General features: G+C 56.7%; 9 protein-coding genes across 9 annotated transcripts; 7 read left to right on the top strand and 2 right to left on the bottom strand.

Moving 5' to 3' along the window:
* The first annotated feature begins 190 nt into the window (after positions 1 to 190).
* B0I36DRAFT_317374 (uncharacterized protein) lies at positions 191 to 3,540 on the top strand. The gene is made up of 7 exons (XM_046153149.1): positions 191 to 949; positions 1,006 to 1,342; positions 1,409 to 1,723; positions 1,778 to 2,035; positions 2,103 to 2,162; positions 2,216 to 2,279; positions 2,333 to 3,540. The coding sequence occupies exons 1-7, from the start codon at positions 652 to 654 to the stop codon at positions 3,338 to 3,340; spliced, it is 2,340 nt and encodes a 779-aa protein (XP_046015083.1). The 5' UTR covers positions 191 to 651; the 3' UTR covers positions 3,341 to 3,540.
* Positions 3,541 to 3,858: 318 nt separating this feature from the next.
* Positions 3,859 to 4,288, top strand: B0I36DRAFT_86475 (uncharacterized protein). The gene has a single exon (XM_046163477.1). The coding sequence runs from the start codon at positions 3,910 to 3,912 to the stop codon at positions 4,195 to 4,197; it is 288 nt and encodes a 95-aa protein (XP_046015082.1). The 5' UTR covers positions 3,859 to 3,909; the 3' UTR covers positions 4,198 to 4,288.
* A 49-nt stretch (positions 4,289 to 4,337) lies between these two features.
* Positions 4,338 to 5,257, top strand: B0I36DRAFT_317372 (methyltransferase domain-containing protein). The gene has a single exon (XM_046153148.1). It carries the CDS (start codon positions 4,441 to 4,443, stop codon positions 5,188 to 5,190), a length of 750 nt encoding a protein of 249 aa, XP_046015081.1. The 5' UTR covers positions 4,338 to 4,440; the 3' UTR covers positions 5,191 to 5,257.
* A 362-nt stretch (positions 5,258 to 5,619) lies between these two features.
* B0I36DRAFT_317369 (uncharacterized protein) lies at positions 5,620 to 6,924 on the bottom strand. Its single transcript, XM_046153147.1, has 3 exons — positions 6,613 to 6,924; positions 6,342 to 6,391; positions 5,620 to 6,046 (listed from the first exon to the last, which is right to left on the bottom strand). The coding sequence occupies exons 1-3, from the start codon at positions 6,624 to 6,626 to the stop codon at positions 5,727 to 5,729; spliced, it is 384 nt and encodes a 127-aa protein (XP_046015080.1). The 5' UTR covers positions 6,627 to 6,924; the 3' UTR covers positions 5,620 to 5,726.
* A 212-nt stretch (positions 6,925 to 7,136) lies between these two features.
* B0I36DRAFT_317368 (ER protein Pkr1-domain-containing protein) lies at positions 7,137 to 8,424 on the bottom strand. The gene has a single exon (XM_046153146.1). The coding sequence runs from the start codon at positions 7,925 to 7,927 to the stop codon at positions 7,454 to 7,456; it is 474 nt and encodes a 157-aa protein (XP_046015079.1). The 5' UTR covers positions 7,928 to 8,424; the 3' UTR covers positions 7,137 to 7,453.
* A 197-nt stretch (positions 8,425 to 8,621) lies between these two features.
* B0I36DRAFT_317365 (uncharacterized protein) lies at positions 8,622 to 12,177 on the top strand. The gene is made up of 3 exons (XM_046153145.1): positions 8,622 to 9,212; positions 9,278 to 11,047; positions 11,144 to 12,177. The coding sequence occupies exons 1-3, from the start codon at positions 8,970 to 8,972 to the stop codon at positions 11,690 to 11,692; spliced, it is 2,562 nt and encodes an 853-aa protein (XP_046015078.1). The 5' UTR covers positions 8,622 to 8,969; the 3' UTR covers positions 11,693 to 12,177.
* A 1,298-nt stretch (positions 12,178 to 13,475) lies between these two features.
* Positions 13,476 to 14,904, top strand: B0I36DRAFT_346849 (uncharacterized protein; the record flags this gene model as incomplete). The annotated part of the gene is made up of 2 exons (XM_046156502.1): positions 13,476 to 13,741; positions 13,866 to 14,904. 2 exons carry the CDS (start codon positions 13,476 to 13,478, stop codon positions 14,902 to 14,904), a joined length of 1,305 nt encoding a protein of 434 aa, XP_046015077.1.
* Positions 14,905 to 19,569: 4,665 nt separating this feature from the next.
* B0I36DRAFT_317360 (uncharacterized protein) lies at positions 19,570 to 22,726 on the top strand. Its single transcript, XM_046153144.1, has 2 exons — positions 19,570 to 20,275; positions 20,351 to 22,726. The coding sequence occupies exons 1-2, from the start codon at positions 20,056 to 20,058 to the stop codon at positions 22,285 to 22,287; spliced, it is 2,157 nt and encodes a 718-aa protein (XP_046015076.1). The 5' UTR covers positions 19,570 to 20,055; the 3' UTR covers positions 22,288 to 22,726.
* Positions 22,727 to 23,537: 811 nt separating this feature from the next.
* Positions 23,538 to 25,879, top strand: B0I36DRAFT_239882 (uncharacterized protein; the record flags this gene model as incomplete). Its single annotated transcript, XM_046149722.1, has 3 exons — positions 23,538 to 23,847; positions 23,983 to 25,702; positions 25,831 to 25,879. The coding sequence occupies 3 exons, from the start codon at positions 23,538 to 23,540 to the stop codon at positions 25,877 to 25,879; spliced, it is 2,079 nt and encodes a 692-aa protein (XP_046015075.1).
* Positions 25,880 to 26,130: the final 251 nt, after the last annotated feature.

Genomic DNA, 26,130 nt, shown 5'->3' with positions numbered 1-26,130 from the left:
GGCAAGCAAGCCAGTCCAAAGTGGTTGCAGCCCTGCAGCACCTGCTGTCCAGTACAACCCCCCAGTCAAGGAACAGGGAAACCTTGGCGCGTGTTTGAGGTGGGTGTGGCTACGTCAAAGGAGCGAGGCACGGGTAGTTAGTATCTTGTGCTCGATGCTTGCCCAGGTGCTTCACGATCCTGCTTGCGCGATATAAACACGCCTAGCCCTCGTCCGTGCAGGGCCGCGACCTCGCTGGCGTCTGCTTCCGCGCTGCCATTGACCGCAACCGACTTGGCCCCAGCTGCGGCTGTCCCGTCGCCATAGACCAAGTTCCATTGTCGGCGCTGTTGCAGAGCTATTCTATGAGCCCTATATAACATCATCCTCCACTCATATCGCCACAATCCCACACCCGCAGAGTATATCGTGGCTTCGTCGCGGACATATCAAGGGCACCCGAACATGCACCCCATAGGCCGTAACGCATCTCTCAGGAACGCATACCCTCTCGCGGCCTAGCAGTACACGAAGTACACGAGCCTCTTGGGCCGACGGACAGCCCAGGTAGTGTCCACACCTTCACTGCTTGGCTACCTCCATCAAGGGCGACCGCTGCCGCCGTGTAACTACAGCACACCACACTTTGAGCCCGCATTATCCACGGCAAGGATGGCGGAACGGAGGCGGCGCACGGTGATTCGTGTCCGCGAGCCCAACGAGGAGCGGCGGCCACTTCTGAGCCGTGCCGCCTTCTCCCATACCATGGAGGAGGCGCCCTTTTTCAGCTGCGGCCCAAACGCGAATGCCCATCTGCCAGTGTATACCAACATCCACAGGATCCGCAGAGACGTCATCGCCATTGTCGAGGACTACCTCACCTTCGAACAGCTTAGAGACCTCCGCCTCAACCTGTCTGTGGTGCGGCCACTGGTGGACAAGCTGTATGAGCTCGACGATATTTCCATTGGTGAGCGAAAAGTGCCCTCTTCATCTGTCTTGCATTATACTGACCCGCATCGCCAGTCTATTGCTTACTGGTCAATCGCTACCAGTTCCTGGAAGAGCAAGAGCACCTGGCCAACAGGCAGAATGTGAATTTCACCCGTGCGACTTTGTGCGAGGTCGTCGCGACGAGGATCCTGCGGCGGTTCGGTGAGGACAATCCTGGCGCCCAAGGTTTGCTCTTGCTGGCCAATATCCTCGTTGCCGGCTTCGAGCCCTTCCAGAACGCTCCCCCAGAGATTCGACAAGAGGCTGCACTGGGCTCCGCATGGAACTACTCGAGGACATTGCCTGCACTTGAGGTGGCTATTCTCACCGAGAGCAAGTACTTCCTGAGTTCAACCCATTGTCAAAAAGTGTAAGGTCGCGAACAGAGTCTACTTGGTGAACTTGTGACGTAGTCACACTGACATTTCTTTTTCAGCATAAATGGCATCTACATCGGACAAATCACTTACACCCCATCGACATTTCTCGATGTTATTCCGGATCGTTACAAGCAGAAACCCATCTCGCTCTACGAACCGCGCAACGCTCCGCTGCTCAACCAGTATCGACTCATTGTACCACGGACGCGAAACGCCTTGGAGATCATGCAGTTCTTCATCCTGCTCTTCCTCTACTTCCTGTTCATGATCGAGCGAAACCCCGAGTATTTCAGCGTCTACGAGATTGCCTTTTCGATATACGCATTCGGCTGGGTCCTTGATCAGAGTGCAACCATGTTGGAGCATGGGTGGTAGGTGTTTCTGCAACGTACTCTCTGCAATGTCTGCTACTAACAAGAGCACAGGAGTGTATACACACAGAATCTCTGGTCTTTCCTCGACGTCATGTTTGGCATAGTATTTTGGGCTTATGCCGTGCTACGCCTGCATGGCTGGAGGACTGGCCAACTGGCACCTGCCCAGCAGGCAGTTGATGTCCTCGCAATGGGAGCTCCTGTCCTGGTGCCCCGGCTCGCTTTCAACCTTCTGTCAGACAACCTTGTGATGCTCTCTCTCAGGTCGATGATGGCTGATTTCACGCTCCTCACTGCGTTGGCCGCATGGTATAGGCAAACACCAACAGTCCCTTCTTGTGCTCCATTATCTTGACGCTAACCACTTTGTCATAAGGTGTTTCCTTGGATTTCTGCTGTCTATGGTTTGGCTGGCTGAGAAAAGCCATGACATAGTGTAGGTAATTCCGATATCTCTGGTATCGGGCTGTGACTAACAGGTTTTTACAGGACAATTAGTAAATGGATGCTATGGATCTGGTTTGGGCTTGACGGAAGTGGCATACAACATTCAGTAGGTTGCACCAGCACAATGATGATGCTCGCGCTGGAAGCTAACTCTCGCAGACGGATTTCCACTGGCTACTGGGACCCATCCTCATGATCTCCTTCTCCTTCCTCGGCAATACCCTGTTTCTGACTATCCTCGTGTCGATGTTGTCGAACACGTTCAGCACCATCGTGGCGAATGCCACGGCTGAGATCAACTTCCGCAAGGCTGTGCTGACTCTTGAGGGGGTCAAAGCCGATGCCATCTTCGCGTACCAACCACCCTTTAACCTTATTGCTCTCTTCGTCTATGTCCCTCTCAAGTTCATGGTAACGCCTCGGTGGTTCCACAAGATCCACGTGGCAACAGTGAGACTGGTCAACCTTCCAGTGCTGCTGCTCATCCACGTCCTCGAGCGCCGATTATTGTGGCCGAATTCGACCAGCACCGAAGAGCTGTCGGACCAGATCCGCCCGCTTAAGAAGCGCAACTCGTTCTGGAGGAACTGGAAGATCACCAACCATGGCGCCATGGAGGCCGTATTCGAGATCGACCCGCCAGCCTCTGTCTCGGCCGATATCGCGGTAGATGACCAGCTTACCCACCACGCCATCCGCAGGCAGTTTGGAAGGCAGCAGAGCACAAACATGGTCGAGCAGCGGTCAAGCGGAGCTCCCAGCCAGCGAGCGGATGGGCAGAACGGCGATGGCGCACCGCTCAAGACGGTACGCCGCAGGGACTCGATCGCACAGTACGGTCTAGAGGACCAGGTCCGGAACATTCTTCACGAGACGACGGACATGGAGACGATGCAGAGCCGCCTGGAGACACTGGAGCGGTCAACGCGCCGCATCGAGAAAATGTTGCGCAAGATGTGCTCTGCGCCGCCATCCGAGAACGGCACTATCGAGGATGAGGAGCATCACAAGGACGACGATGACGAGGGCCACCATGAGGATGACGACGGCCGGGACGACGGCCAGGATGAGAGCAGCGATGGCAATAAGCATGATACCCGCAGTGTTATGGACGAGCTGAGCCAGGCGATGGAGACAGAAACGGCGGAGGCTGTACATAGGTTGTAAGGGAGTGATGGCTGGCGCTATGCTACTCATGCATATTTGTTCCTCCTTTTGAAAGACTTTCTGGGACTTGGCCTCCATGAAAAAAAGAGTGCGACCATGACCACATTGCACTGACTTATTTCTGCTGCTCGTGGTATCTGACTAGGCTCACGCCCTATAGAATCGGCTGTTTCTGCTTGTCATAATCACTTTTTACTCACAACCAAGGTTTACCGCGATCGATGGTGTCACATGTGACTGGTGCTGTACCAGGAGGAAGCAGTAGATTCATGTTTGCTTCCTTGAAGCAGAGCGCCTTCCTCCAGAGACGTCTGCAATATTGCTCTTTCCATGCAGACAGAAGCTACAGCTCTGCAGTGATGTCTTCCAAGGTTGCCCAAAGAATGCAGCACACCTGCAAGGCTGCACACCGTCATGTCACAGCATCGAACATACCTGAGCAGCTAAAACAAGAACAACGACTTACCCGTGCACACAAGTCCGTCTCGTCCCGCACCCCAAGGCAGCAACAGATCCCGAACACATCTCACCATCACATATCTAATTTCTGACTCGGCCAGTGCCATAGGATGTGCACAACAATCCACTACCGCAGCCGTAGCTGCGGCCACCACTGGCTGCAAGTCCAGCAAGCGTGCGGGCCGGGGATGGGCTTCACGTACTGCGCACGCTTCGGGGACGGCGTCGCGCGCGAGCCCAGCCCTCTTGTCAGGACGGACAGCGCCTGTCCGAGCTGCGTGCTGCCTAACACCTACGACCGCAACCGCGCGCGCATGATTGTCGATATCCGGGGCCGCTGGCGATGGGGTTTCGGGCCAGGGAGGGGGGATCCTGGGGTTGAGTGTGCTGTAATGTGATCAAAAGTGGGAGGATTCCGAGGGTGCAGGAATATGATGGTGAGTCGATTGCCACGCATTCTGCTCTTCTTGATTCGCAAATTGAGAATCAGGAAGGATTTTTGAGGTACGGGGTTGGTGGGTTGATAAACAGTGGTTGACGATTTATTCCGGAGTAATTTTGTAGATCTTGACAACCGAGCCCGCAATTCTCATTTACACCAACATCAACAACCACCCCACCAGCCCCAAGACGAGCTCAAAATGCTGCCAACGCCAGATACTTCGCACGTATCATACGAGCGAATATACGAACCCGCAGAGGACTCCTTCCTGCTTCTGGACACGCTGTCATCGGAAAGCGAGAAGACTTTCCTCACAAATCGCTTCCGCGATGGGCCCACGCCACATGTCATCGAGCTCGGCCCGGGCTCTGGAGTCGTGATATCATTCGTCAACGCCCATGCCGGCCTCCTATTCGGCACGCCCGCCATACTGAGCTCGGCAATCGACGTCAATGGGCATGCATGCTTTGCCACTGCAGCGACCGCCCGCAAGGCCGCCGCGGAGCACAAGGCTACGGCAGGCACATTCCTTGGCCCGATACAAGGCAACCTTTCCGCGCCACTGCGCGCCGGCAGCGTAGACGTCCTCATCTTCAACCCGCCATATGTTCCCACGCCAGAGCTACCACGCCAGCCTGGCCAGGAGGACCACGAAGTCATGGTCTCCAAGGAGAAGAAGCCTACCTTTGACGACGACTCGTACTTGCTGTCGCTGTCCTACGCCGGTGGGAGGGACGGCATGGAGACGACGGACCGCTTCCTCGAGGAGTTGCCACATGTTTTGTCGCCGAGGGGTTGCTGCTACCTGCTGCTCTGTGCGCAGAACAAGCCGGAGGAGGTCAAGGAGCGGATACGGGGTTACGGCAGTGCGTGGAAGGCCGAGACCGTGGGGTCTAGCGGGAAGACGGCTGGGTGGGAGAAGCTACAAGTCGTCAGGATATGGCGATAGGCCTGGACCAACTGCAAGTATGACAGGAATAAATTTATGCTGCACATCTGCTCGAGGGAAGTATGAAAGGGTCAAGGTGGGCGCAGATATATCATTTTTATCACTTGACGGGACTTCTAGCTGGCGTAGGCATTCGAAATCTGTGCCGGCGAGGCGATATGTAGTCTCAGCGTGCTTTGGTTTTCGCTGGTCCTTTCGAAACGCCTGGCATCATGATCCGGGCCCATGGCATGCTGTTCCTATAGGGTCCAACCACGCACTGGCTGCGGAAAGCGGGCAGATGCCATGCCCAGCGGGTTCAGGCCCGACAACACACCGGAGGAAAAGCCGCCCATGAGAGTTTTCCTCTCTCTCTAGGCTCGAGCATGATGAGCTCCCCTTTCTCATTGACGAGAACGTCACCGCCCGTTGACAACACACCTCTTCCGCCCATCCATCCATCCATCCATCCATCCATCTGAGCAAATCCAGAAAAATTACGTTCATTGCCGAAACCTCAAAGCCTCCTCTCAAAATCTGACCAAACATGATTCGATTTACGGCCTGCCCCGGAAACCACCGCCGCCACGACCCCTGCCGCCGCCGCGTCCCCTGCCGCGACCCCGTGGCCCGCCGCGACCGCCGGCCTTGTCGGCGACCTCCTTGCGGGCCTTGTTCTTGGGCTTGACCGAGTCGTCGATGAGCAGCGTGTCGAGCGGCAGCGAGTCCGGCAGGATGAAGTAGCGGATCATGGAGCCGCGGATGTTCATGGTGTCGAGGGTGATGGGGTCCTGGCCGCGCGACGTCATCTTGACCGTCTTGAGCGCCGTGTTCATCTGCGGGGACACCGAGGTGATTGTGCCGTGGACAATGGTGCCTAATTTGTTTTGGTTCCGCGTGCGTTAGCTGACGTTTTATATATGTATCCCGCCATGAAGCTTTTGTGCAATCCTTTTTCCCCCTCCAAAGAAACAGGAAAGTGGCAGAGTGTTTTGGGCTATAGGCCGATACGATGGCTGCCAGGCTGGCTCAGAGCGTCTCTCGCGCGTCATGCTTGGTCTTGCAACTTGGACCTGACACCCATGGGCCTGGAGCCTTTCGGGAAAACACATTGGGGGCGAGGGAGGGGGGATGTTCGCAAGCCGCGTATGCCCTAGCTTCCATTTACGTACCATTCTTGAGCTCAATCGTCACCGTCTCGTTCGCGCACTTCATAAGAAACCTGCGTCAAGACAACACCATATTAGCATGTCGGCCAACGCTAGAGAAACCGGGTATACGCCGTAATTAATGGAGAAGACTGCCTCTAGGCACATGAGCACAGCGCGGGGGAGGTGAGCCATGTCTTCGCAGGCCCCCAGTGTGGCTGGCAGTTTCTCCAACCCGCTCCGTGTTCCTCCTCCTGCGCGGCGCTCTCGAGAAATTGGACGGGGTGGCGCTCACCTGACGAGCTTCATGGTGTCGGCTGTGTGCGGGCCTTGGGCGACCGCGACTTTCGTAAACTTTGGGGGTGTGTGGGTGATCAAGTGCGTGTGCGTGCGTGTGTGGGCAGGTCGTGAAAGTCGGTCTGCGCAAGAATGGACTGGCCTGCTGGGTCAATTCGTCCCAGTGTTGCCTGACAGTTGGGGGATATCTACTGTCGATATCTTCAGTTTATGGCGGATGTCGGCGGAAAAAGGGCGATCTCGTGCCTGCCGTGGTGTTTGCGATGCGAGCGACGGCGTTGTCGTGCGATGCTAACGACTGCTGCTGCTTGGTTCGAAATTCGGCCGCGCGCCCGCAGCTCGACCTGCGAGCTGCGTTGGAGGAGTGCCGTATCGATAGCGTTTGGAGGAGGCTGCCTGGGCGTCGCAGCCCCCTGGCCTGTAGTGTGCTGCCGCCCAGCACCATTTGGGCAGCGCTTGAGCACATGGGGGTTCCACTTTGAGCAGTTTTAGTGATCAGCCATGTCAAACATGTTGCAAATGGGTTATTTCAGCAAAATGCTTTGTATTTTAAAATGGCAGCAGTTTAGTCCAGCACGTGCATGGAGTCTCACCACAATCGGCTCTCGCGGACAGCCAAGCAAGCATCATCAATAACGCCTTACGCTCATGGACCCTGATGTAAGAGATGTATGTATATAGATCCGGATGTATGTGCTTGTATGTTTCTGGATAGTCACCAGTGTATATCGTCGCTAGGAAAGTCTTACTGGGATGTGTGTCGATGGCATCCCAAGAACCGCCTCAAACGGCGACGAGTGGATGTCTGGGCCCCAGTTCTCGAGAGGCTTCGATCAAACCTATCGTGTCTTTTCAGACTCATTCTCCGAGACCTTCTCCCACTCGTCCTCGGTGCTCACTCCCGACTTTGTTCCGGCGCCCGACTCGCCACGGTGCTTGAGCTCGCCGATCTGCTCTGCGACCTCGACCTCATGGCTCCCAGAAACCTTCTTGGTTTTGGCGATCTTGGTGAGCGCCTCTACCTCGGTGTCGCTGTCATCAGTGGCGCGCCGTGCCTCCCGTTCAGCGAGCGCCTTTTCTTGTTCCTCCTTCAGCTGGGCGGCCTTGAGCTCAGTCGCGAACCAGTTGATAGACCACCACAAGCCACCGCACAGGAAAGAGAGGATGATGAAGTGTATGCTGGACGTGGCGATGAGCAGCACAAAGAGAACGACCTGTAGGCAGGCGAACGTGGCATTTGTGGCAAGCAGGAGAGTTGGGGTTGGGCCGGGGGTGAAGATTGACTCCCAAAGTTGCTCGAAGAAGCTTGCCATGGTCGGAGAGCTTTCTTGCTTGTGCTGTGAAGAGTGCGGTTGTTGGCGGTAACGGGCAAGCAGTCTGGGCGCAAGTATGCTTCAGTCTACTGAAGGTGGGTGGTGGTAGCTGATTGAAGCCAGAACGTCTTGTGATAAATAGTTTCCGCGATGGACGGGGATGTTATGGCCAAGTATGCTGGAGGGAGTGCGTGCCGAAGAACACGTTGAGCTTCCAGTCGGCGTATGTCAAGCAGTCGCTGGGCGGACCGTCGGCGCCACGTGGATGCCTGATCTGCACAAGGTGCTGATGGCGAACAAGATGTCCTGGGAGGTGCCTATGACTTGCTAGATCGCAGATGGCGAGACCTGCGTGGGCAGGTGTAGACTTGACTCTGACAGAGGATCAAACTCGGATGCTGCTGCTGCTGCTGCTGTCTAGAAGGATGTTGGCCTGGGCGCGCATGCAAGCGCGATTGAAGTTGTCGCTAATAGTATGGATGAGTAGAGGTTGACGCACAAGGCGATGAGGGATCCGTCGCAAAGCACGAGCGTGTCCAGCGAGCATCATGTGGCATGCCTGGAAGCGGGGCACGGCGCTTGTGAGCGAGAGCTCCAGGACCCCTGACGTGCCGCCCCACGCTAGTAGCGGCTTGTGGCCCCCCCCAGGCACCTGGGCAGGCTGACAGGCAAGCCGGGGCGGGCAGGCGAGGAGGGTACAACAACCGATCTCTCGGTCTCTCCATCTCATCATGGCTGGCGACCAACCGGCGGCAGCGAGGCTCCCAGGAAATGCCAGGCCGGGCTCTCTCGTTGCGGTGGCGCTGATTGTCCTGCTCTTCAACGGCATGCTGTAAGCATATCCTGCAGTATCGGCTGCGCAATCGTCCGGTGTGGCAGACGGCGCCCAAGGATACGCGGATAGATGCACCTCTTGGTGCATCCACTCCGCCTGCTTGCTGCACCCTCTGCATTTAAGAGTCCTGCCTGCGACCCTTGATCTTTAGCCAGCTGCGCAGGCACGCTGACGCCTCGCAACCGCATCCAGGCGACTCATCAGGTCATGGCCGCGAACGAGAGTACGGGCACCGACCACACCCTCCCTGTCTCAGATCCGCCATCAGGTGCAGGCTCTGGCGCAAACACATCTGTGCCGGCGGCGACGACAACAGAGGCACCGGCCCTGCCGGTCATCATAAAGCATCTCAAGGGCAAAGAAGCCGAATGGAGCACCATTACCCGCAAGGCTGGCCCTCTCGGCCTCCTCGATCTGCCCGTCGACGTCCTAGGCCTCATCGTCCGTGAGGCAAGTATTTGGCCCCCATTTGACTGTTCCGTCTCCCCTCACTGACCACTCAGGTTGCCGAGTAGGTGCAAAGTCACAACGATCTTACTTCTCTGGCACTGACCAACTCCACCCTGTACAACCTCGCCACTCCTCTGATCTACTCGGAGTTTGACATTGTGTGGCCGGATGACTCGTCCAGTTCGGCAGCATCGACTGGCGTTGATGCTCTGACCTATGGCCTTTCCACTCTATGCCTTGGAAGCCGGTTTGCCCACAAAACAAGATGGCTTCGCCGCACGTCCCTGGCACGTGTAGAGAGCTCGCACAGACTTGCGAGCAACCAATATGCAACATATGTCCGCAAGTTTTCACTCGGAAATGGCAAGGAGACCGAGGTCGCTGAATACTCCTTGGGTCAAGATAGTGGCAAGATGCTCGGCACGCTAGTGGCATTGGCGGTGGCCAAGATGATCAACCTGGAGTCTTTTGTCTGGGACATGCCTACGGGAGTGCCCTCGGATGTCTTCATGGGGCTCGCCTCTCTACAGGACCACTCCCCAGAAGGCCGGCACAAGCTCTCGAGGGTCTGGGTCCGCTGGCAAGGTGACGTGACTGTTCGACCAGCTTCCCCATCGACAATCTCTTCTGGCTATGCCCTGCCAGTTCACAGCGAGCTTCTCGACTTTTTCATGGGCGTGGCGCCGCAACCATCCAGGAGCCCCAGTCCGCGCAACCTCCCTTTACCTCCACATCTCCAGCCGAAAGAGCCAACCTCGAAACGATACGCGGAATGCAAAGTGGAATATCCCACGTTCAGCATCTTACCGGCGCTGGAAAGCCTGTCAGTTCTCGATATAACAGAAATGGCATACCTAGACGAGCTTTCCGAGCTGGTGGAGCGCTCGAGGTCAAGCATACGAGAACTTCGCATAGGCCTCGCATCGTCTGCGAAATCGGGCGAGATCAACTTGCTCTGCCACGGTGACAAGTTCAAGCAAATAGATCTGACCGCCACCTGGCCAGGAGAGAGCTCACTCGGGGACAAGAGGCTTGGAGGCGTGCTGGGAGTTGTATTTGGCAGGATCTTTGACCTCAAGACCAATCAACTGTTGGGGTCGCCAGCGATCCTGCACCAAGCGACCAAGTCCGATGTGGCAGACTTGTCTTTGCAGGCAGCACAGGTGGGCATCGTTACTCAAGCCCAGCACCACTTGCATCCCGATAGTCAACCAGTCGACAGTGGCGGACTAGATCAAACATTCCGAGGCCAGCAGGGCCATAGAGAAGGGAAACTCACACTCGGCTTGAGAACACTCGAGCTTGAGAAGCTAGCTGTATCCGTACAAATATGCCAGAACGCCATCGACTGGTCTTGCTTGACGACGCTTACGATACTGGACTGCACGCAGCACGAGTCTCTGTGGCGGATGCTGCGCAAAGAGTTCCAGCTGGACCAACCGGCAGACCTGGCGTCCCACCCAGGCCAACGGTATCCGCTTTCGCTCAAGCATATCCGTACTGACCAGGTTTCTGTATCGCTCATTACTTTCCTGAGAGAAACACTGGCACCAAATAGTTTGGAGGGACTATATCTCCAAGCTCGACGAGCCTCTGGAACGCCAGCGGTCGGACTCACTCAGATCATGAAGGGCCCAGTCAGACGGCATCAAGCAAGTCTTAGAAACCTTCGCCTTGACAGTGTCTTCTTCCGGGAGGGGCCGCGAGTCGATCCAGTGTCCTCCGGTATAGGCCGGTCGCATTGGGCATTCTCGAGTTCCTGGGTGACCTATCTCACCAGCGGACGAATGAGAAGTCTGAGAGAGCTTGCGATATCGTTCGACACCAGGGCATGGGTAAGTGTGCGAATCATCCCATTGAGGCGTGGGTGGAATCCGCATTAGATCCTTTCCCGAGCAAGCGTGCTGACAAGCTGCGATTCTCCCACCTAGCATCCATTTTTGCGAGGATTACCAAACCTCCCTGAATTGCGCACTCTGCATGTACTAGGGCTTCCCAATAGAACTGACCCATCCATACGGAGGGAGATAGCGGTCCAGGTGGCGGACATTCTCACCTTGCGGCCCGACTCGAAGCTCTCTCTACTTGGCATCAATGATATATGCTTTGAGATCATGGAGGCACATACAAGTAAGAAGACGCCACCTGACGTTGATCTCAGCGGCCTTGTTGTGGCGAATGGGGTGATTGTGGACGATCCAGGCACAGATGTCGACTCGACGACGAGTAGCACCTCGGACAGCGACGCGCCCGCAGTGCCTCCGCCCCCTCCGCCGGTGGTGTTTGAGGTGGATGATGTCGTCCAGGAGAATCCAGAAGAGTGGTCGTCTCAGCACTCGTCTGGACTCGACTCGGACACCGACTCTTGGCAGGGCAGTGAGGGCGTGCAGAAGACCCCGCATCGATGGTTGTACCTGCACCAGGTACCGTTCCGCGACGACAAGGTGGATGTCTTTAGGGCACGGCATGCTAGGCTGTAATAATAGACCATGACGCTAAATTGAAATGCTGAGGTTCGTGGCGGTCAGGAGGTGGCCCCGGCTCGCCATTCCGGTCTCTGCGACACAAATCCAACAACAAAGACCTGTGGACCTGAGAGTTATGCGGCACGTTGCGTAAGTGCGTGTCTTGTCCCTGGAGTCTTCTCGTTTGGGTAGTGATGTGTTGGCCTAAACGTGAGATGTGACGGCGGTTTGGCTGTTACTAGCAGAAAGCGAGGTTGTGCATGCGGCATCCTGGTCTGTCGGGCACCGGTTCGCATAAGCCCCTGGAACTGGGCGCCATGGCACTGCAAGGGGAATGGTCATAGCTCTCTCGTAGGAGTGAATGCTGGTGGAGGGAAGTGGTGGTGGTGGTGGTGGTAGTGGTGAGTTGTGTGTTGTGTGTGTGGCCCGAGAGTGTGGGCCGCGTCCACTGTGCCGGGTTGAGGCTGGGTCCCACCATGACATTGTGAGCAACCTTGCTCTTGGAATGTCGGATGGGGAGGGGAGAGGGTGGCAGTCAGTGCCTGACTGACCCTGACGCCAGAAACCTTGAAGAGGGGCCCCTAATGCAGTGCCGACGGGGATGGCAACGCGGACTGGCCACATGGTTCAAATCAGAGCGGGATGCGTCTTCACCGCAAGGCCGGCCGAAGAGCGGAAGCAGGGGTGCGGACGTGGTGCTTACCGCTCATTCACGAGCTGGAAGGCTTCTAGAGCCCCGGCCGACTGGCTGCAGTCGCCCCAGGCCCCGGGCGTCGGGCCCAGGTACCTGCAGGTCTCAGCTTCACCGATAGTTGTAGCAACTGGCGGCCAGAGGCCTTGCTGCAGGCACATTCACGCGCGGACGCACTCACGCCCGCACGCACGCAGCTTGCCCACGATCCAGGTCTAGACATGGAGGCTTTGGTTGGCGAACAGCTCGAGGCCAGCCGGGCAACGGTGTGCTCGCGCGGCTGGGCGTGGCCAACCACAGCGCGTGCCCGTCCGATGTGATGCCTGGGATCTTGGGCACGCAGGTTTTGGCTGTTGCCACCGCCGTGGTCTTTGCTCATGTCTCTGCCCTGGACAAGGGCCTTGGACTTGTCACTTGTTAAAAGGGTTTCCGCCTCCCATCCGCCGTACGCACCTCGCCAGCCGCCCTCCCGCCTCTCTTAAACATTGATCTTGTTCTTTAAACCCTGGGTTCTGCACCGTGCAGTCTTGTTTCTGTCGGCTGGCGCGAGCGTGTTAGGAAGCGGCGGGAAAGGCTACCCTGCTCTCTCTCTCCATCGTTCTCTGCTTTCCGTTTCCGTCGCCTGCCTGCCTAGCAGTCGTTTATCGTTGCTTTTCGCCGTGTCTCGACAGCTCTGTGCCTAAACTTAGTCCGGCGCCGCTGAGCTTGTGCAATCCGCCATCGCCCGCGATCTGCAAGCCTCACAAGCTCCCGGAGAGGTTATCCAAAAGCAAAAAAGCCACGGCAAGGACGGACCCCAATCCTGTAATTATAAGCGTCATCCCACCACTACCACCACCACCACCACCACTTCGGTCCTCAGGACACACACACACACACACCCACCAAGACACACCTGTCAAGCACCACGTGCCGCCAACCGCTCCCGGAAAGCTGGCCCCTCTTCAATAGACTCAGAGCTGCTCTGGCTAGTCTTGGGACCTCGACCTTGGCTGCCAAAACTCCCAGCCGGCCCAACCCCCTTCGTTGACAACACAACAAAAATTATCGTCTTATTCAACTTGAGCTCCTGCTCGGGCAAAAAGGCTCCTGCCTTCATCGCGAGCAATGGACTCTTTGCCTACCGAGCTGCTGCGATACGTCTTCGCTTACTCCGATGCCGCGTCTGTCCGGGCTCTGCGGCGCGTAAGCCGTACCCTCGCCGAGGTTGGCTACGACTTTGTCCTGGGGCCTAACTTCCGCGCGCTCCCGTGGAGGAACGACATCGACCGCCTCCACAACATTGCTCTGCACGAGCGCCTGAGGGGTAAAATCACCTCGGTGGCCCTGTGCATGGGCGAGCTGTCGCCCTATGATGCCAGACATGCTTCTATGTAAGTGCCCCTGTCATGCCTGTGCTTTCCCCTGCCCGGACCGCGCAGTGACGGTTGCAATAAGCGAGCTGCAAAAAGTCGTCATAATGCTGCTGATCGTATGCTAACGGTGTGAGTCTCACAGGGCACATCACTTCCTGATGGACCCCGAGTCACGAGCCCAATTGCTGCAAAGTGCCTGGAAGGAGTATTCCGAGATCGAGAAGCAAAGGCAAGTCGTAGGCGCCTTACATCTCAAGACGGACGACTTGCGAGAGGCGTGCTCGGCGCTGCCCAACCTCCGCGAATTTGTAGTCAACTTCACAGACTGCCCGTTTGACAACGAGGTCTTGGAAAAGGTGTTCCACGAGCCAAACTGCCGGAAACTCGAATACCCAGAGGTTTACCAGAACCTGGATGCCATCATCCTCGCCTTGCATGGCATCCAGCTCTCCTCGTTCAAGATTGATCGATTCCCCCTGGAAATGTTTGGCAAGAACCCGCACCGGCGGCACTGGTTCTCACATGCGCAATCCTTCAACAGTCTTTCCACGCTGCACCTCACCCTGGACCCATCCAAACTGCAAGGCCCCAGTGCAGCTTTCAGGTCGGTCAACGGGCTGGGCGGCTTCCTGCGCCTGGCAATCAACGTGAGCAATCTCAAGATTGCGTTCCACCCTTATGCAAGGGGCAGCATCAAGTCCAAGTTTGCCTTGTCCTTCCGGGAGTGTCTTGACGGGACAACCTTTGGGCGCCTATCCAGCCTGATCCTGGAGGGCATGTCATGCGACGAGGATGACCTCAAGGACTTCCTGGCCAGACACGGCAAGACCTTGACACATTTGCGACTCGGCGGCCGCGGGCTGGCCATGCCATGGGAGGCTTCGAATGGCGGCATCCACCTTTACGAAGGGACCTTCAGGTCTCTGCTTGCCGGCCTGCGGCACAGACTTCCCAAGCTGGAGAGGCTGCACCTGGAGGGTGTGCTCGAATGCGAGCACCGCGACCTCCCCTCGCATGAAGCATACAACTTCTATCCGTTGACAAACGAGGACTGGGAGGACATTCCGCAGCCAGTCTGGGTCCGCCCCGGTCGGCGACTCATCAATTGCTCTCCGTTTGAGCAATTCGTCAAGACGGGCGGACCTTATCCGGGAGATACCCTGATTCAGCAGAGCTTGTGAGCTAGCCAGGGCGAATGCACGCGTGCGTATCGTCCCGGTCACGCATTGTGACTTGCTGAATGGCACTTCGCGCAATTCTGCACATTTCCGGGAATTAACTGTGCCCCTTTGCCACAAAGAAATTAAGCGCTTCGGCATCATACACCAGATTCAACTTCAGGGGCGGCACAGGTGTGCTTTTCTCTCTGCGATCTCAAAGAAGTACAGCATGGATCGGACGCACCATCAAATCGGGACGACTACAGAGACAGCGTTCAAGGAGTGCAGGTCACACCATAAAGACAGCAGGACCATATCCTACGACATATAATGACTCAACTCTCACGACCATTACGACAATGATATTTATACCAAGAAGGAACCAACGAAATGATGAGGACCAAATCACACAATCTGTGTGCAGCAACGGCCAAGAAATACAGAGGAGACCACCAATAATGGAGGCAGGGAAAGATTTCAACTGAACCAACAAAGAATGTACAAACGTCCCCAGGGAACATCTCGCGATCTACCATCAGCCTACTAGATTTCTCACCCCACGCGGGCTCTCACAAGCCGGGAAGAACACCATTATTCACCACTACAAGCGAGCATATATCATGTTTTTTTTCCTTTCCTCCAAGCCTGAATCTAGGCTTTGGGTAATTCTGCATACGTTACGCTGTTCTTTTCTTTCTGGGTCAAGCAAGACTGGCAATGATCATGAGGCGTTCTATAGACTTTTGCATTGAAGAAAAAACAAAACAAAAAGGCATTTGAGACAAGCATGGCGTTTCAATATTGAGGTTTCCACAGATCATACACTTGTCTCGGCCATTATCATGTGATGTGCGCTGATCTATAATTTTCTCCACGATGCTAGCCATTTGCGTTTAGGAATTACGATTGCCACAAGCATGTATGATGATCTGCCGGGGCGAAACCCATAATCTTTTGACACCACAACCATATCTACAGGAGTGACCTATATAGCCAGATATGAGCTACACAGGCGCCCAGAACAAATAGGCATCTTTTTTTGGTGTCGTGGTTTTGTGTCGTGCTTTTGTATATAAAACAAAAATAAAAAAATTCGGTCGACTTTGCTACTACACACACGGAAAGGGCAAACTCCCGCCGGGCATCTCGAGCAAGTCCATGCCCAATCGGACTGCGAGGGGATCAGGATATCGGTATCTTATATTTGTTGTCCACTGCATCATCTCCTCATTGATCTCTTGCATGCACTCTCAGCTCCCCTCGGCACCGTGTCGCCCAGTGAGCCCCCACGCACGGGTGGTGGATTCACCATCATGCATTCAGCGACTCTTGCCGTTGGGGGAGAGGGGGGGGGGGGGCGGGCCCTCCGGCTCTCCTCGTGGGAGGTTATTTTTTCCTTTCTTTGAAGAATTCTATCAAATTAGTGTGCTGGGATAATTGCATGGGAATCCATCTATGGGACTATCACACACGCAGATGGTAGTTAGATACCAAGCCCCAGTATCAAAGGGCCGACAGGGATCACCCTGCCTTTTTTTTCGGGGGGCCAGTTGGCGTCACCCGCAGCCCACTATTAGATACATACTTGTTCCCGCCGGGGCAAGAGGGTGGCTGGTCCCCGGGGAGGTGGATCCCTGTTGAAACATATCTATAGATTAGGTAGGGTTCCTGATAATCTTTTGCTTTGTTCAGGGCTTCACATACAGTACAGCCATCATCAATCTCGTTGACGCGTTGCGAGTTTTGATACACACAAAACATCCCCGCCGCTTTCTTGTCGCGATGCCGTGAGAGCAAAGCGAGCCTCCTCCTCCCCGGGCCTGGGCCCTTTGACGGCCCACCGTTGTTGGTAGAAAGTAGATGTGCCTGGAAGTTCTGCGTGGCTGTCCTGCGTACTACTAGCAGCAAAGCTTGAATCCAGAGCAAAACCTGTCGTAGCAGGCGGGACTGGGCTGGGCGCGCCCAGGTCATTTTCTGGTGCGCCCCCCCTCTGTCTCTCTGTCTCTCTGTCTCTATGTCTACTCTCTCTTTCTCTCTGTGTGTCTCTGTCTCACACGTAAACTATACGCAACACGCGCCGTTTTGGACCCGGGCTGATTTTTTGCGAGATCCGAGTGAAACCAAGACGCCTCAGCTTCAATGGGGAAAAAGGTTGCAGCCGCCCGCGCTAGGATGCTTTTTGGACTTCTCCGTGGCCTTGCTTCCACCCCTTGGGGGAGCATACGTTTGATTGCAGAATGTTTTCTTCCTTTCTCTTTCTTTCTTTCTCCCATTCTCTGGGGAGATCAGTCCATTGGAAAAAGCTGAGACCTGCAGGTTTCGAAGCAGACTATGGCGTGCCAGGTTGGCCGGCCCGTGCCAATCTCGGAGGCATGCAAGGGCAGGCAGGCAGGCAGGGGTCGTCACCGCGAGTGTGTGTGTGTGTGTGTGTGTGTGGGTTGCCAGTTTGCACCGGCATGCTTTTCCGCTTCTCTCTCGAGGCCAAAGCATGCATGCATGCATGCATGCATACTATGGTACATGCTGCATGAAGTAATGCTTCTCTCCTGGAGTTGATGGACGGGACGGGGGACCTGCCGCGCGCTGTGCAGGACAAGGTCTTACATGCCAGCCGTGGCTTTGCTGCTGCTCCTCCTCCTCGGTCCGTCCGCCGAATGATTTGTGCGAAGTTGCGTAGCCTTGAGCAGCCAAACTTTAATTGTCCTCAAAAAGAATGGGCCACGGAGGGCCACGTTGCACATGTGTGTGCGTGTGTGTGTGTGTGTGTGCGTGGGTGGGGGACCACGATGTTTCTTTTCCAGGAACATGCCGCCGCCGTCGCCAATCAGCCGCCGTACGGCAAGCGGCGCGGAGAGGTGACGAGTCAGTTTCTCACTGACTGCGGACGGCCAGACTTGAGAAAGGAAAAGCAGGGCCGGCTTTTTTTTCTTCCTTTGGGTGTGTGGTTGACTGCTGCGCTGTGGCGCACAAAGGGCCTTACTTATCTCGTCTTCTGGCTTTTTTTCTTTCTTCTTGGCCCCTCGTCGTTTTCTTGGCCGGCCGCTGGTCCCCCAAAGTCTCACGCATCGAACAAGCAAGCAAGCAAGTTCCTGATGCAGTCAGATCCGAGACACGGACGGCCCGGGCTGCTTGGAGCATGCAGGCAGTATTAATTTAATTAGCAGTCACGACGACGGACGGGCCGTTGAGGTCTTTGTGGTTTGCCTTGGGTGCCGCGTGTCACACGTCGCGGTTTGAGCGCTAGAGCAGGGGCCTGGACTAGTAACGCGAGGAACCAGACCTGGCCGACTTAGTAAAGAAAGATGCAGGCTGCCACGTTCCGGGCGGAGCAGCAACTGGGGGGGGCGGCTTTCATCCGCTGGTCGGTCGTTAAAGTGCGTGCGCCTCCTTCCACCCCCACCTTGGTTTGGACACGGCACGACCGAGTGGGCCACGGCCGGCCATCAATTGGGCATGCACCCACTCATCATCCAACTCAATAGTGTGCCTGGTGATCGGCAGCCGGGGATTGTGAGCTCAATCGCGACTTCATCCAGCAGCACGGCCGGCCTGCATGGAATTGCGGATGGCGTGTGTGTTGTGTTGTGTTGTGTTGTGTTGTGTTGTGTGTTGCAGCATCCAACACCGTTGGGCGACGTCAGACTGTCGCATACCTACACCCGCACTAGCCGCTTCGTGACGGCTACACTAAGTCCGCTGATAGAGGCTGGCTGCGTTGCCTGTAAGCCACGCGCAGCAACACGACGACCAGACGGTGGATGGTGCCCCTCCCTCGTGCAGCCCGTCCATGTTCCCCGCAACTCTCGCTGCCCACCGTCTCGCTTCCCCAACACAGTCATCCAGCCATCATCACCACTATTAATGAGCAACACGCAGTCCTGTCTCGCTGCTGAGTGTAGCACCCGCACTGGTCATTGTGTCTCCTGACCAGCTAGGCTGCGACTGGTCCCCGAGAGGTGCTTTGTTCTGGGCTGCTTGGACATGTTCATTCATGCTGGCACCATCAAGCGGGCCACCACAAGCCTCGTAAGCATCGCAGAGTCTTGACCGTGTGTGTTGCGGACCCGGGCTCAGTCCAGGCCTCTCGCTCGTCCTCTTTGCCCGCCGCCAGGCCGGCCTCTGGGGCGAGTCATTTCGAACAATTCCAACGCCCTACACCTCGTTGCCCCTTGATGGGCTTGGTCCTCGGCTCGTCAAATTTGCTCCCGTTCCTGAATTCTTAGACATTCCTTCGCCGCATCTGCATTCCTCCCGTCCCCCCCTTCCAAGACATCCCGCCGTTGTGCGACAGAGGACCAACAACAATCACCACGGCCCTCTTGCTCGCCGGATAGGCCATCACGCCGGCTCCAGCGGTAAGTCGAAACCTCCGTTTCGGTGCTCGCACCCATGCCCGCATTCATCGACAATACGACCTGGACCAAGCCCAGATCCCCACTGCCCGCTCGTGCCCCGGGTCCTTGACGGCAACCACTGCGTCAACCAGCAGCAGAAACCCCTGGTCGCATTGACAGCGCGTGCGTGGTGCTGAGCCTCAGTGCAGTGGTCTGGTCCCGCCTGGGCGCTCTGTTTCTCGAGCCTGGTCCCTGTGGCGGGCCGGGGTGTGTGCTGGCGTCCAGGCTTTCAAGGCTGACCCGCTGCCGCCGCTTCGACCCTCTCGTCGTCATTCTCTCGCTCCTAGCCGCACGACCCTGTTCTCCCAGGTGCTGGCTGGGCCGCAACTCGGCCCTCTACATCCTTCGTCATCGATGCCCTCTTTCCACTATCGCGCAAAACTACGTTATTCTGATCTCAACTTCTGACCTTGTGGCCCATCTCCAGACGCCGCGACAGCCTCTCACAGCCTGGCATTCCCGGCGCCCTCATTCTCTAGCGACAAACAACCCTGTTGCCGTTGCTGCAGCCACGGTCTTTGCCTGCTCTGCGGCTCCCCCCGGGCACCAGCGCCGCTTTTCCAGCATTGTCATCCTTCACATGCGGTCCAGAACCACCCGTGCACACAACCTGTAGCGTCGCCTCCGCCGCCGAATATCGCCGCCGTTCGCCATCACCAGCTGCGCGCCTGCCGTGCACCCGTCACGACCCGAAAGTCGAACACGAATCACCAGCCTTGATCGCAGCATTGTTCTCCAACCAGGCGAGGCTGGCTTGCCAGCCAGCAAGTGATTAATCATGCAGCGAGTTTCGGCGCTTCTGCCCAGCTGGGATCGCAGCAGGAGCAACTCTACTGCTAGCAGCAAAACAAGCCTTGACAAGGTCCGAGGATGGGCAGACAAGCTCCCTTCCTCGGTGAATCGGCTCAGCGCTGGACGGCACAGCCGAGATATTCTATCGCCGTCCGCGCTGGACAAGGAATGCGAAAAGGCAGCCCGCATTCTGAAGTCCTTTTGCTGTATGTCACCCACTTGATCAGTCGGACTTTCCTATATATCCGAGCTCGCGGTGCTGACAGTGTGTCTTTTGCTAGATGACGGCTTCGCAATGCCCGATGATCGGCCCGGATCCCCGGCTACTCTATCGACCGGGCAGACTAGTCAGCTCCTCAAGCGCATCCCGCCAAGGATAATACAGAATGCCGTCGGTCTTGCAATCTTCAGCTCTATGCGTCCTGGATTATGGTCGTCTAGCACCGGCGGCAGTGGCATCCTTATTGCCAGGAAGCACGACGGTTTATGGTCTCCACCGTCAGGACTCATGTTGCAGACCGCAGGACTTGGTTTTGTCCTGGGTAGTGACATTTATGATTGTGTTTTTGTCATCAACACTTTCGCCGTCCTCGAGACTTTTCGACGTTCGAAACTTGTCCTTGGAAATGATGTCACCATGACGACTGGACCTGTGATGGCCTTGGGCATGGTCGAAGGTGGCTCCAAGTGGGCAGACCTCAGCGACACTGTTGTGTCTTATGTCAAAACGAAAGGGCAAGCTGTGGATGTCAGCCTGGAAGGCATGGCTCTGCTCGAACGTAGCGACGAGAACGAGAAGTTCTATGGAACAAACACGGACGTCACGAAGATCTTGTCGGGCGATATCAATCTGAGCTTGCCGCAACTTCGACCACTCACAGAGGTCCTGAAGGCTGCGGAAGGGCGCACAGACTACGATACGATATTGGTAGAACAGCTATCATCACAGCCAACACCCGGAGATGCGACGTTCGAGCCGCCCCGGACGGCGTTGGAGCCTGTGCCGACTTTCGGTGTGCCTGATCAGGACGATCCCGACCCTTTCGGGGTATTGGCTCTTGAGATGGCGGGTCTGGAGATTCGTGAGGCTGGCTCCCGACTACGCCCGGAAAGCAGTCAGTTCGAGTACAACCCGAGCCCGACCAGCCCGTTATTCCCCAGACTCGCTCGCCGCAGCGTCGACACCTTTCACTCGCGAAGCCAGCGAGGCAGTTACATGTCGACCAGGACTGTGGCCACCGACCGCAGCCAGACGGCTGATGGCGGAGCCAACACGTACATCAACACCCCTGAAACTACACCGAGCACGAGTCAGAGCCAGAGCGAAGATGGCCATCCTTATAGTGTTCACGAGGATATTCCCGAGCTGAAGGAACCGGAAGAAGTCGACTATACCAAGATTGACATTAGCGCGCTCCGAAGCTTGAGTGCGTTCCCAGACCTTGAAGACGAGCCATCAGTGAATGGCAGTGAACGCAAGGGAAGCATCGCCTCTCTCGACAAGAGCGATACTGAGTCCAAAACTTCAGAGAGCTCACCACGGCCAACCACAAATCCCTCTTCTCTGGGCAGCATAGCCAACGAGAACGACGCGGTGCTCGCTGCTGAGACTGGCAGCACGCACGGGACCCATGACGACGATCTCGATGATCAGGACGTCGAAGATGATAGCGAAGATGACGAAGGCGAAGACGAAGACGATTTTGAAGATGCGGAAGAAGCCGTCGTTTACGAAGTCGCTACTGCGCAGGCACCTCAGCGTATTGCCGTGGGGGGAGCGCATGGCCTTCAGGCCAAGGGCGCTGTTGTCACGATCCCCCGGCGGGTGCCACCTCCCCTTCCCATCCGCAACCCTGGGCGGATGTCGCGACGCAAGAGCCAGATGGGCGGTGATGTTGGCAGGCTCAGCAGCCCGTTAAGGCAGGAGTTCAGCGCTGATGACCATGACAGCCTGGACACGCCCAAGGCTCGGGGGTCTACGTCCCCGCTGACAATCGAAACCCGAAGCTTCCCATCGACACCAGAGCTTGAATCAGACCACGAAGATCGACCACGGTCGACACATGTTTGGACCACTTCGCAGACAAGGAGATCTGGCGATGAGTCCTGCCCCGCAAGCCCTGTCAGCGTTCGATCGTCGACATCGACGTCTGCGCACGACATGAAGGACCTGAAAGTTCCTCGCCGAGCAACAAATGGTGCCATGTCCACACTCTAATTGGCGATGCCTGGCCCAGATATATATCTACAATCTGTAGACACGGAGTTTCGAATTACGCATAGCCAGGGCCTGCCATTTGCAGCCACTGGCTTGAGAGAAACGAATGCATTCTGAGACAGCACGGTGTACTTTGGCGTTCGCGCGGACGGGGGGCAATATTTTTATGGCAGGAGGATTACGAAAGTCGTTTTGGGGCGTTTGCCAGGTGTTCCAATACCCCAAATATATGTACCACGACACAGCGGCGTTTTATCATTTTATGGGATTGAGAGTATTATATGCACTGAGATCACCAGCGGATCGCACGATAGGTAGCGACTGTTTTCATGGCTTGGTAGCGTTTAGCGCGTGGTTACTCCGACCAGCTAGCCTATTTATACCCTTGTTATTGTAATTATATAACAGTAGTGAAAGATGAAGTATACAGCGACCTCAATTCAGTGTTCTTGGTGCCCTCGCCGTGCTTGTTGTGTGTGAACCAACCCAACCGTAAGTAATATGACATACAGTCGGCAGCTGTCGAATCTGTTTTAGCCAGCTGCAACAGTGCTTCGATGTTGGGTAGAAACAGCCAATCACAGCTTCTCATGGAGCAGGTAAATGTGGATACCTGTGCTGGAAGCAAGACCCGCCCGCCTTGCTCTGCGCGTGTCCACTGCTATGCATGCATGCGCGCCGCGGCGTCCAGCCAGCAACGGATTCGCGAAACGAGCTTCAAATTCCCACTCAAGCCCGCGCATTACCAGCTTAGCCACCAACACCCAAGACCACACCACGCGCAGTGCCCGCCACGCCAGTGAACGTGTGTGCCATCCAACGACGCAATTGTACCTCCAATCGCGACAAAAGCACAGCCGATTGAACCCCCCCCCCCCAAGGGAGCACGAGGAGATCGGGGCCTGGAGGGACCTCTTATACCTCGACCCACCGCGGCGCAAAAAGGACGACGACGACGACGACATTCGCACGCACGCAGCAGTGACGGCTGACGGAGTTTCATAAGGAGGCTAGGGGTCAGCAGTTGCGCATTGCAAGGTCTTTGGCGCATCAGCCAACCCGCGACCGAGAAACATTTTGCGACAGCTCGCGCACGCGCGCCGCCGCCTGGATCCAGTGACAGATAGCCGCGACATCCAGCTCGACCACCAAACACCAGCAGCAAAAGGAATAGCTCCGGCCGGCCGGCAACGCAACCGCCACCACCACCAGCGGCAACACGAGGTAGGCGCCGAGAAAGACAGCGGAAAATGTCGGGCCAGCAGGGCAAATGGCGCGAGGAGCAGGTCCTCGTCATCTGCCCGGGGAGCCAGACGACCATGGCGCAGCTGGGCTGCAACGAGCTCACGCCGCCCGCGCACCGGATACCCACGCGGATGTTCAAGGACGACGACGACGAGGGCGGCGGCTACAGGCCGTACTACACCTACAAGCGCCGGAAGAGCGGGGTGCCGACGCCCCCGCCTGGGGACGAGAAGAAGGACGGTGTTGATGATGAGGACAATTATGAGTGGGTGGAGGACCGGGACAGTACGGAAGGCGCGGTGTATCCGTTACAAGGTGAGCTTTTTTTCCTTGTGTTGGCCTTGTTGCCATTAACCTTGGCGGCTATCGCCGTTGTAGGAGCGATCTGGCGGAAGATATCACGTTTTACAGTTTGCAAGACACGTCGCTAACCGGCTCGCGCACTTCAAGGTGGTCGCATTGTCAACATGGAGGCCTTTCTGGCATTTCTCGACCACGTCCACGGCCTGCTTACGACGACATACCACAACACCCCTATAGTACTCATGGCCTCGCCGCAATGGTCGAGACCCGACTGCGAGACGATCACTAGGTACATCTTTGAGAAGACCAAGACGCCTGCTCTGTGCCTCCTGCACAGCGCCGTTGCCGCGCAGTACGGCTTGAAGTGGCCCACCATGACGGTGGTGGACATTGGCTTCGAGAAGGTCGATGTCACGTGCATCTACGACAACCTGATTGTCAGCCATCGCGATCTCGGCTACCCGAACCCGGAGCGGGAGATCTCCGGTGGCGAGGTGTTCACGCAGAAACTGCTCTCACTTCTCAAGGACAAGAACTTCACCTATGACATGGCAGAGCAGTTCAAGAAGAGCCAGCTTTGCGAAGTCTTGCCTTATGCTCCTGACCAGCCCGAACTCATGGAGCTGCCGACAGAGGGCGGCGCCGCCGCCGCGATTGCCCCCGGCGGTGCTCCAGTATTGGATGCCCCGCGCCCTGGGGAGCCTGTGAAGGCTGCTCCTGTGATTGGAGCAGTAGACGGCGAGTTTGGCAATGGGGAGGACAAGGCGGAGGACGAGGGTGTCCTTGACGTTGCCAACATTGTCACGAGCGGCAACACGCGCGAGTTCCTGGCCAAGAAGGAGAAGGAGAAGGCTGAGAAGGCCAAGACGAAGAAGGGCAAGGCGCAAGAGGCCGAGGCCGCGACGGCACGTGCGGTGCGCCTGCCAAACTCGAAGCGCAAGATCGGCGTGTTCCACTACGAGGAGCTAGTGCACGAGGATGTCCAGGTCCCGGTCGCGAACGGCGCGCCTGTCGCCCAGCTCGAGGCCGCCATGGCTGCGGAGGCAGCGCCTGCAGCAGCTGCTAATACTGCTGATGCCTCTGCTCCTGCGGCTGAAGTCAAGCCCGAAGGCGACGATACTGCCATGATCTCGGGAACAGAGGAGAAACCAGCGGCCGCGGCTCCTGCACCTCCCAGTGAGCCCGAGGAAACTGTCACAGAACGTAGGACGAAGCGGGTACGGAGAGACGTGGAGGTTGGCTTGGAGAGATTCCAGTTTGCGGATCGGGCCGAGATCGACCGGATAGCAGAGACCATCTACCGGGCAGTCCAGGGTGTGGACGAGGTCTACAAGCGGTCCTCGTGCTGGGAGCACATTGTCTTTGTAGGCAACGGCAGCCGGCTCAAGGGCCTCAAGGAGAACATCATCCAGACGCTGACGGCGCGCCATCTCATCTCGCCAAGCACTGCCACAATCTTCACCTCGGAACTGCCCTCAAACATGGCGACCCCCATAGGCACGGGCTCGCAGACGCCTACGGGATCGGCTACGGGGCAGTTGCCGACGTCCAGCTCGGTCAACCCGCTCCTCCAGGCCGCCACGACCGGCTCGATGGGCATCCCGGGACAGGTGCACGTGCCGGGCTCCAATGCCGGTGACGCCATGCAGGGCGGGCACCACTCGCACCACTCGCACGGGCAGACACCGATGAACATCAAGCTGGCGACGCTGCCAACGTACCTGGCCGAGTGGGCCAAGAATGGCTTCGAGGAGGCCAACTTCCTGGGCTCGCTGGTGGCGGCGCGGCTGGCGTTCTGCATCCACAACCTGGACATGGCGGGTGTCGAGGCGCAGCGGATGATGAGTCTGAATCGCGTTGATTACAAGTAAGTTTTTGTCCCTTTTTTTTTTTTTTTTTTTTTTTACCCCTCCTTGGATTCCCACGTGCCCCTTTACACATCTGTGTGCGAGATTTGGTCCGATTGCTAACCGACTTGACCCTCCCTCCTCGTAGCGAGTTTGGACCCAAAGCTATCCGATCACACTCGATGCTCGGCTCGTAGCTGGTCCAGCTTGGATTGATATTCTGGGGTGCAAAAAAAGTCAGCATTTTAGACCAGCGGTGCCACTCTCTCTCTCATGTTAGAACAGGTGTGTGAGGATGGGGCTTCGTGCTTGAGATTTGATTGACCATGGTGTTCTTAATGTGCAGCAGGGGCTTGGGGATGGCTGGGTGGCTGTCCTTAGACTTTTTTTCTCACATGCCTAGTAAGGGGTTTTATACAGAAGGCGGGGACAGAAAAGATTATGGGAT

This window comes from Microdochium trichocladiopsis (genome assembly GCF_020744255.1).
Source record: "Microdochium trichocladiopsis strain MPI-CAGE-CH-0230 chromosome Unknown B0I36scaffold_3, whole genome shotgun sequence".
Lineage (NCBI taxonomy): Eukaryota > Fungi > Ascomycota > Sordariomycetes > Xylariales > Microdochiaceae > Microdochium > Microdochium trichocladiopsis.
This window is presented reverse-complemented; position numbering and strand designations above follow the sequence as displayed.

Bases quoted from the DNA above. Each gene is read 5' to 3' on its own strand.
- B0I36DRAFT_317372 (XM_046153148.1), top strand. From the start codon at position 4,441: ATGCTGCCAACGCCAGATACTTCGCACGTATCATACGAGCGAATATAC.
- B0I36DRAFT_86475 (XM_046163477.1), top strand. From the start codon at position 3,910: ATGTGCACAACAATCCACTACCGCAGCCGTAGCTGCGGCCACCACTGG.
- B0I36DRAFT_317365 (XM_046153145.1), top strand. From the start codon at position 8,970: ATGGCCGCGAACGAGAGTACGGGCACCGACCACACCCTCCCTGTCTCA. The intron at 9,213-9,277 runs GCAAGTATTTGG...GTTGCCGAGTAG, and splicing joins TAGGCCTCATCGTCCGTGAG to GTGCAAAGTCACAACGATCT. The intron at 11,048-11,143 runs GTAAGTGTGCGA...TCTCCCACCTAG, and splicing joins CGTTCGACACCAGGGCATGG to CATCCATTTTTGCGAGGATT.
- B0I36DRAFT_317374 (XM_046153149.1), top strand. From the start codon at position 652: ATGGCGGAACGGAGGCGGCGCACGGTGATTCGTGTCCGCGAGCCCAAC. The intron at 2,163-2,215 runs GTAGGTAATTCC...AGGTTTTTACAG, and splicing joins GAGAAAAGCCATGACATAGT to GACAATTAGTAAATGGATGC. The intron at 2,280-2,332 runs GTAGGTTGCACC...TAACTCTCGCAG, and splicing joins GAAGTGGCATACAACATTCA to ACGGATTTCCACTGGCTACT.
- B0I36DRAFT_317369 (XM_046153147.1), bottom strand. The intron at 6,047-6,341 runs GTACGTAAATGG...AAAACAAATTAG, and splicing joins GACGATTGAGCTCAAGAATG to GCACCATTGTCCACGGCACA.
- B0I36DRAFT_317360 (XM_046153144.1), top strand. From the start codon at position 20,056: ATGCAGCGAGTTTCGGCGCTTCTGCCCAGCTGGGATCGCAGCAGGAGC. The intron at 20,276-20,350 runs GTATGTCACCCA...GTCTTTTGCTAG, and splicing joins CATTCTGAAGTCCTTTTGCT to ATGACGGCTTCGCAATGCCC.
- B0I36DRAFT_317368 (XM_046153146.1), bottom strand. From the start codon at position 7,927: ATGGCAAGCTTCTTCGAGCAACTTTGGGAGTCAATCTTCACCCCCGGC.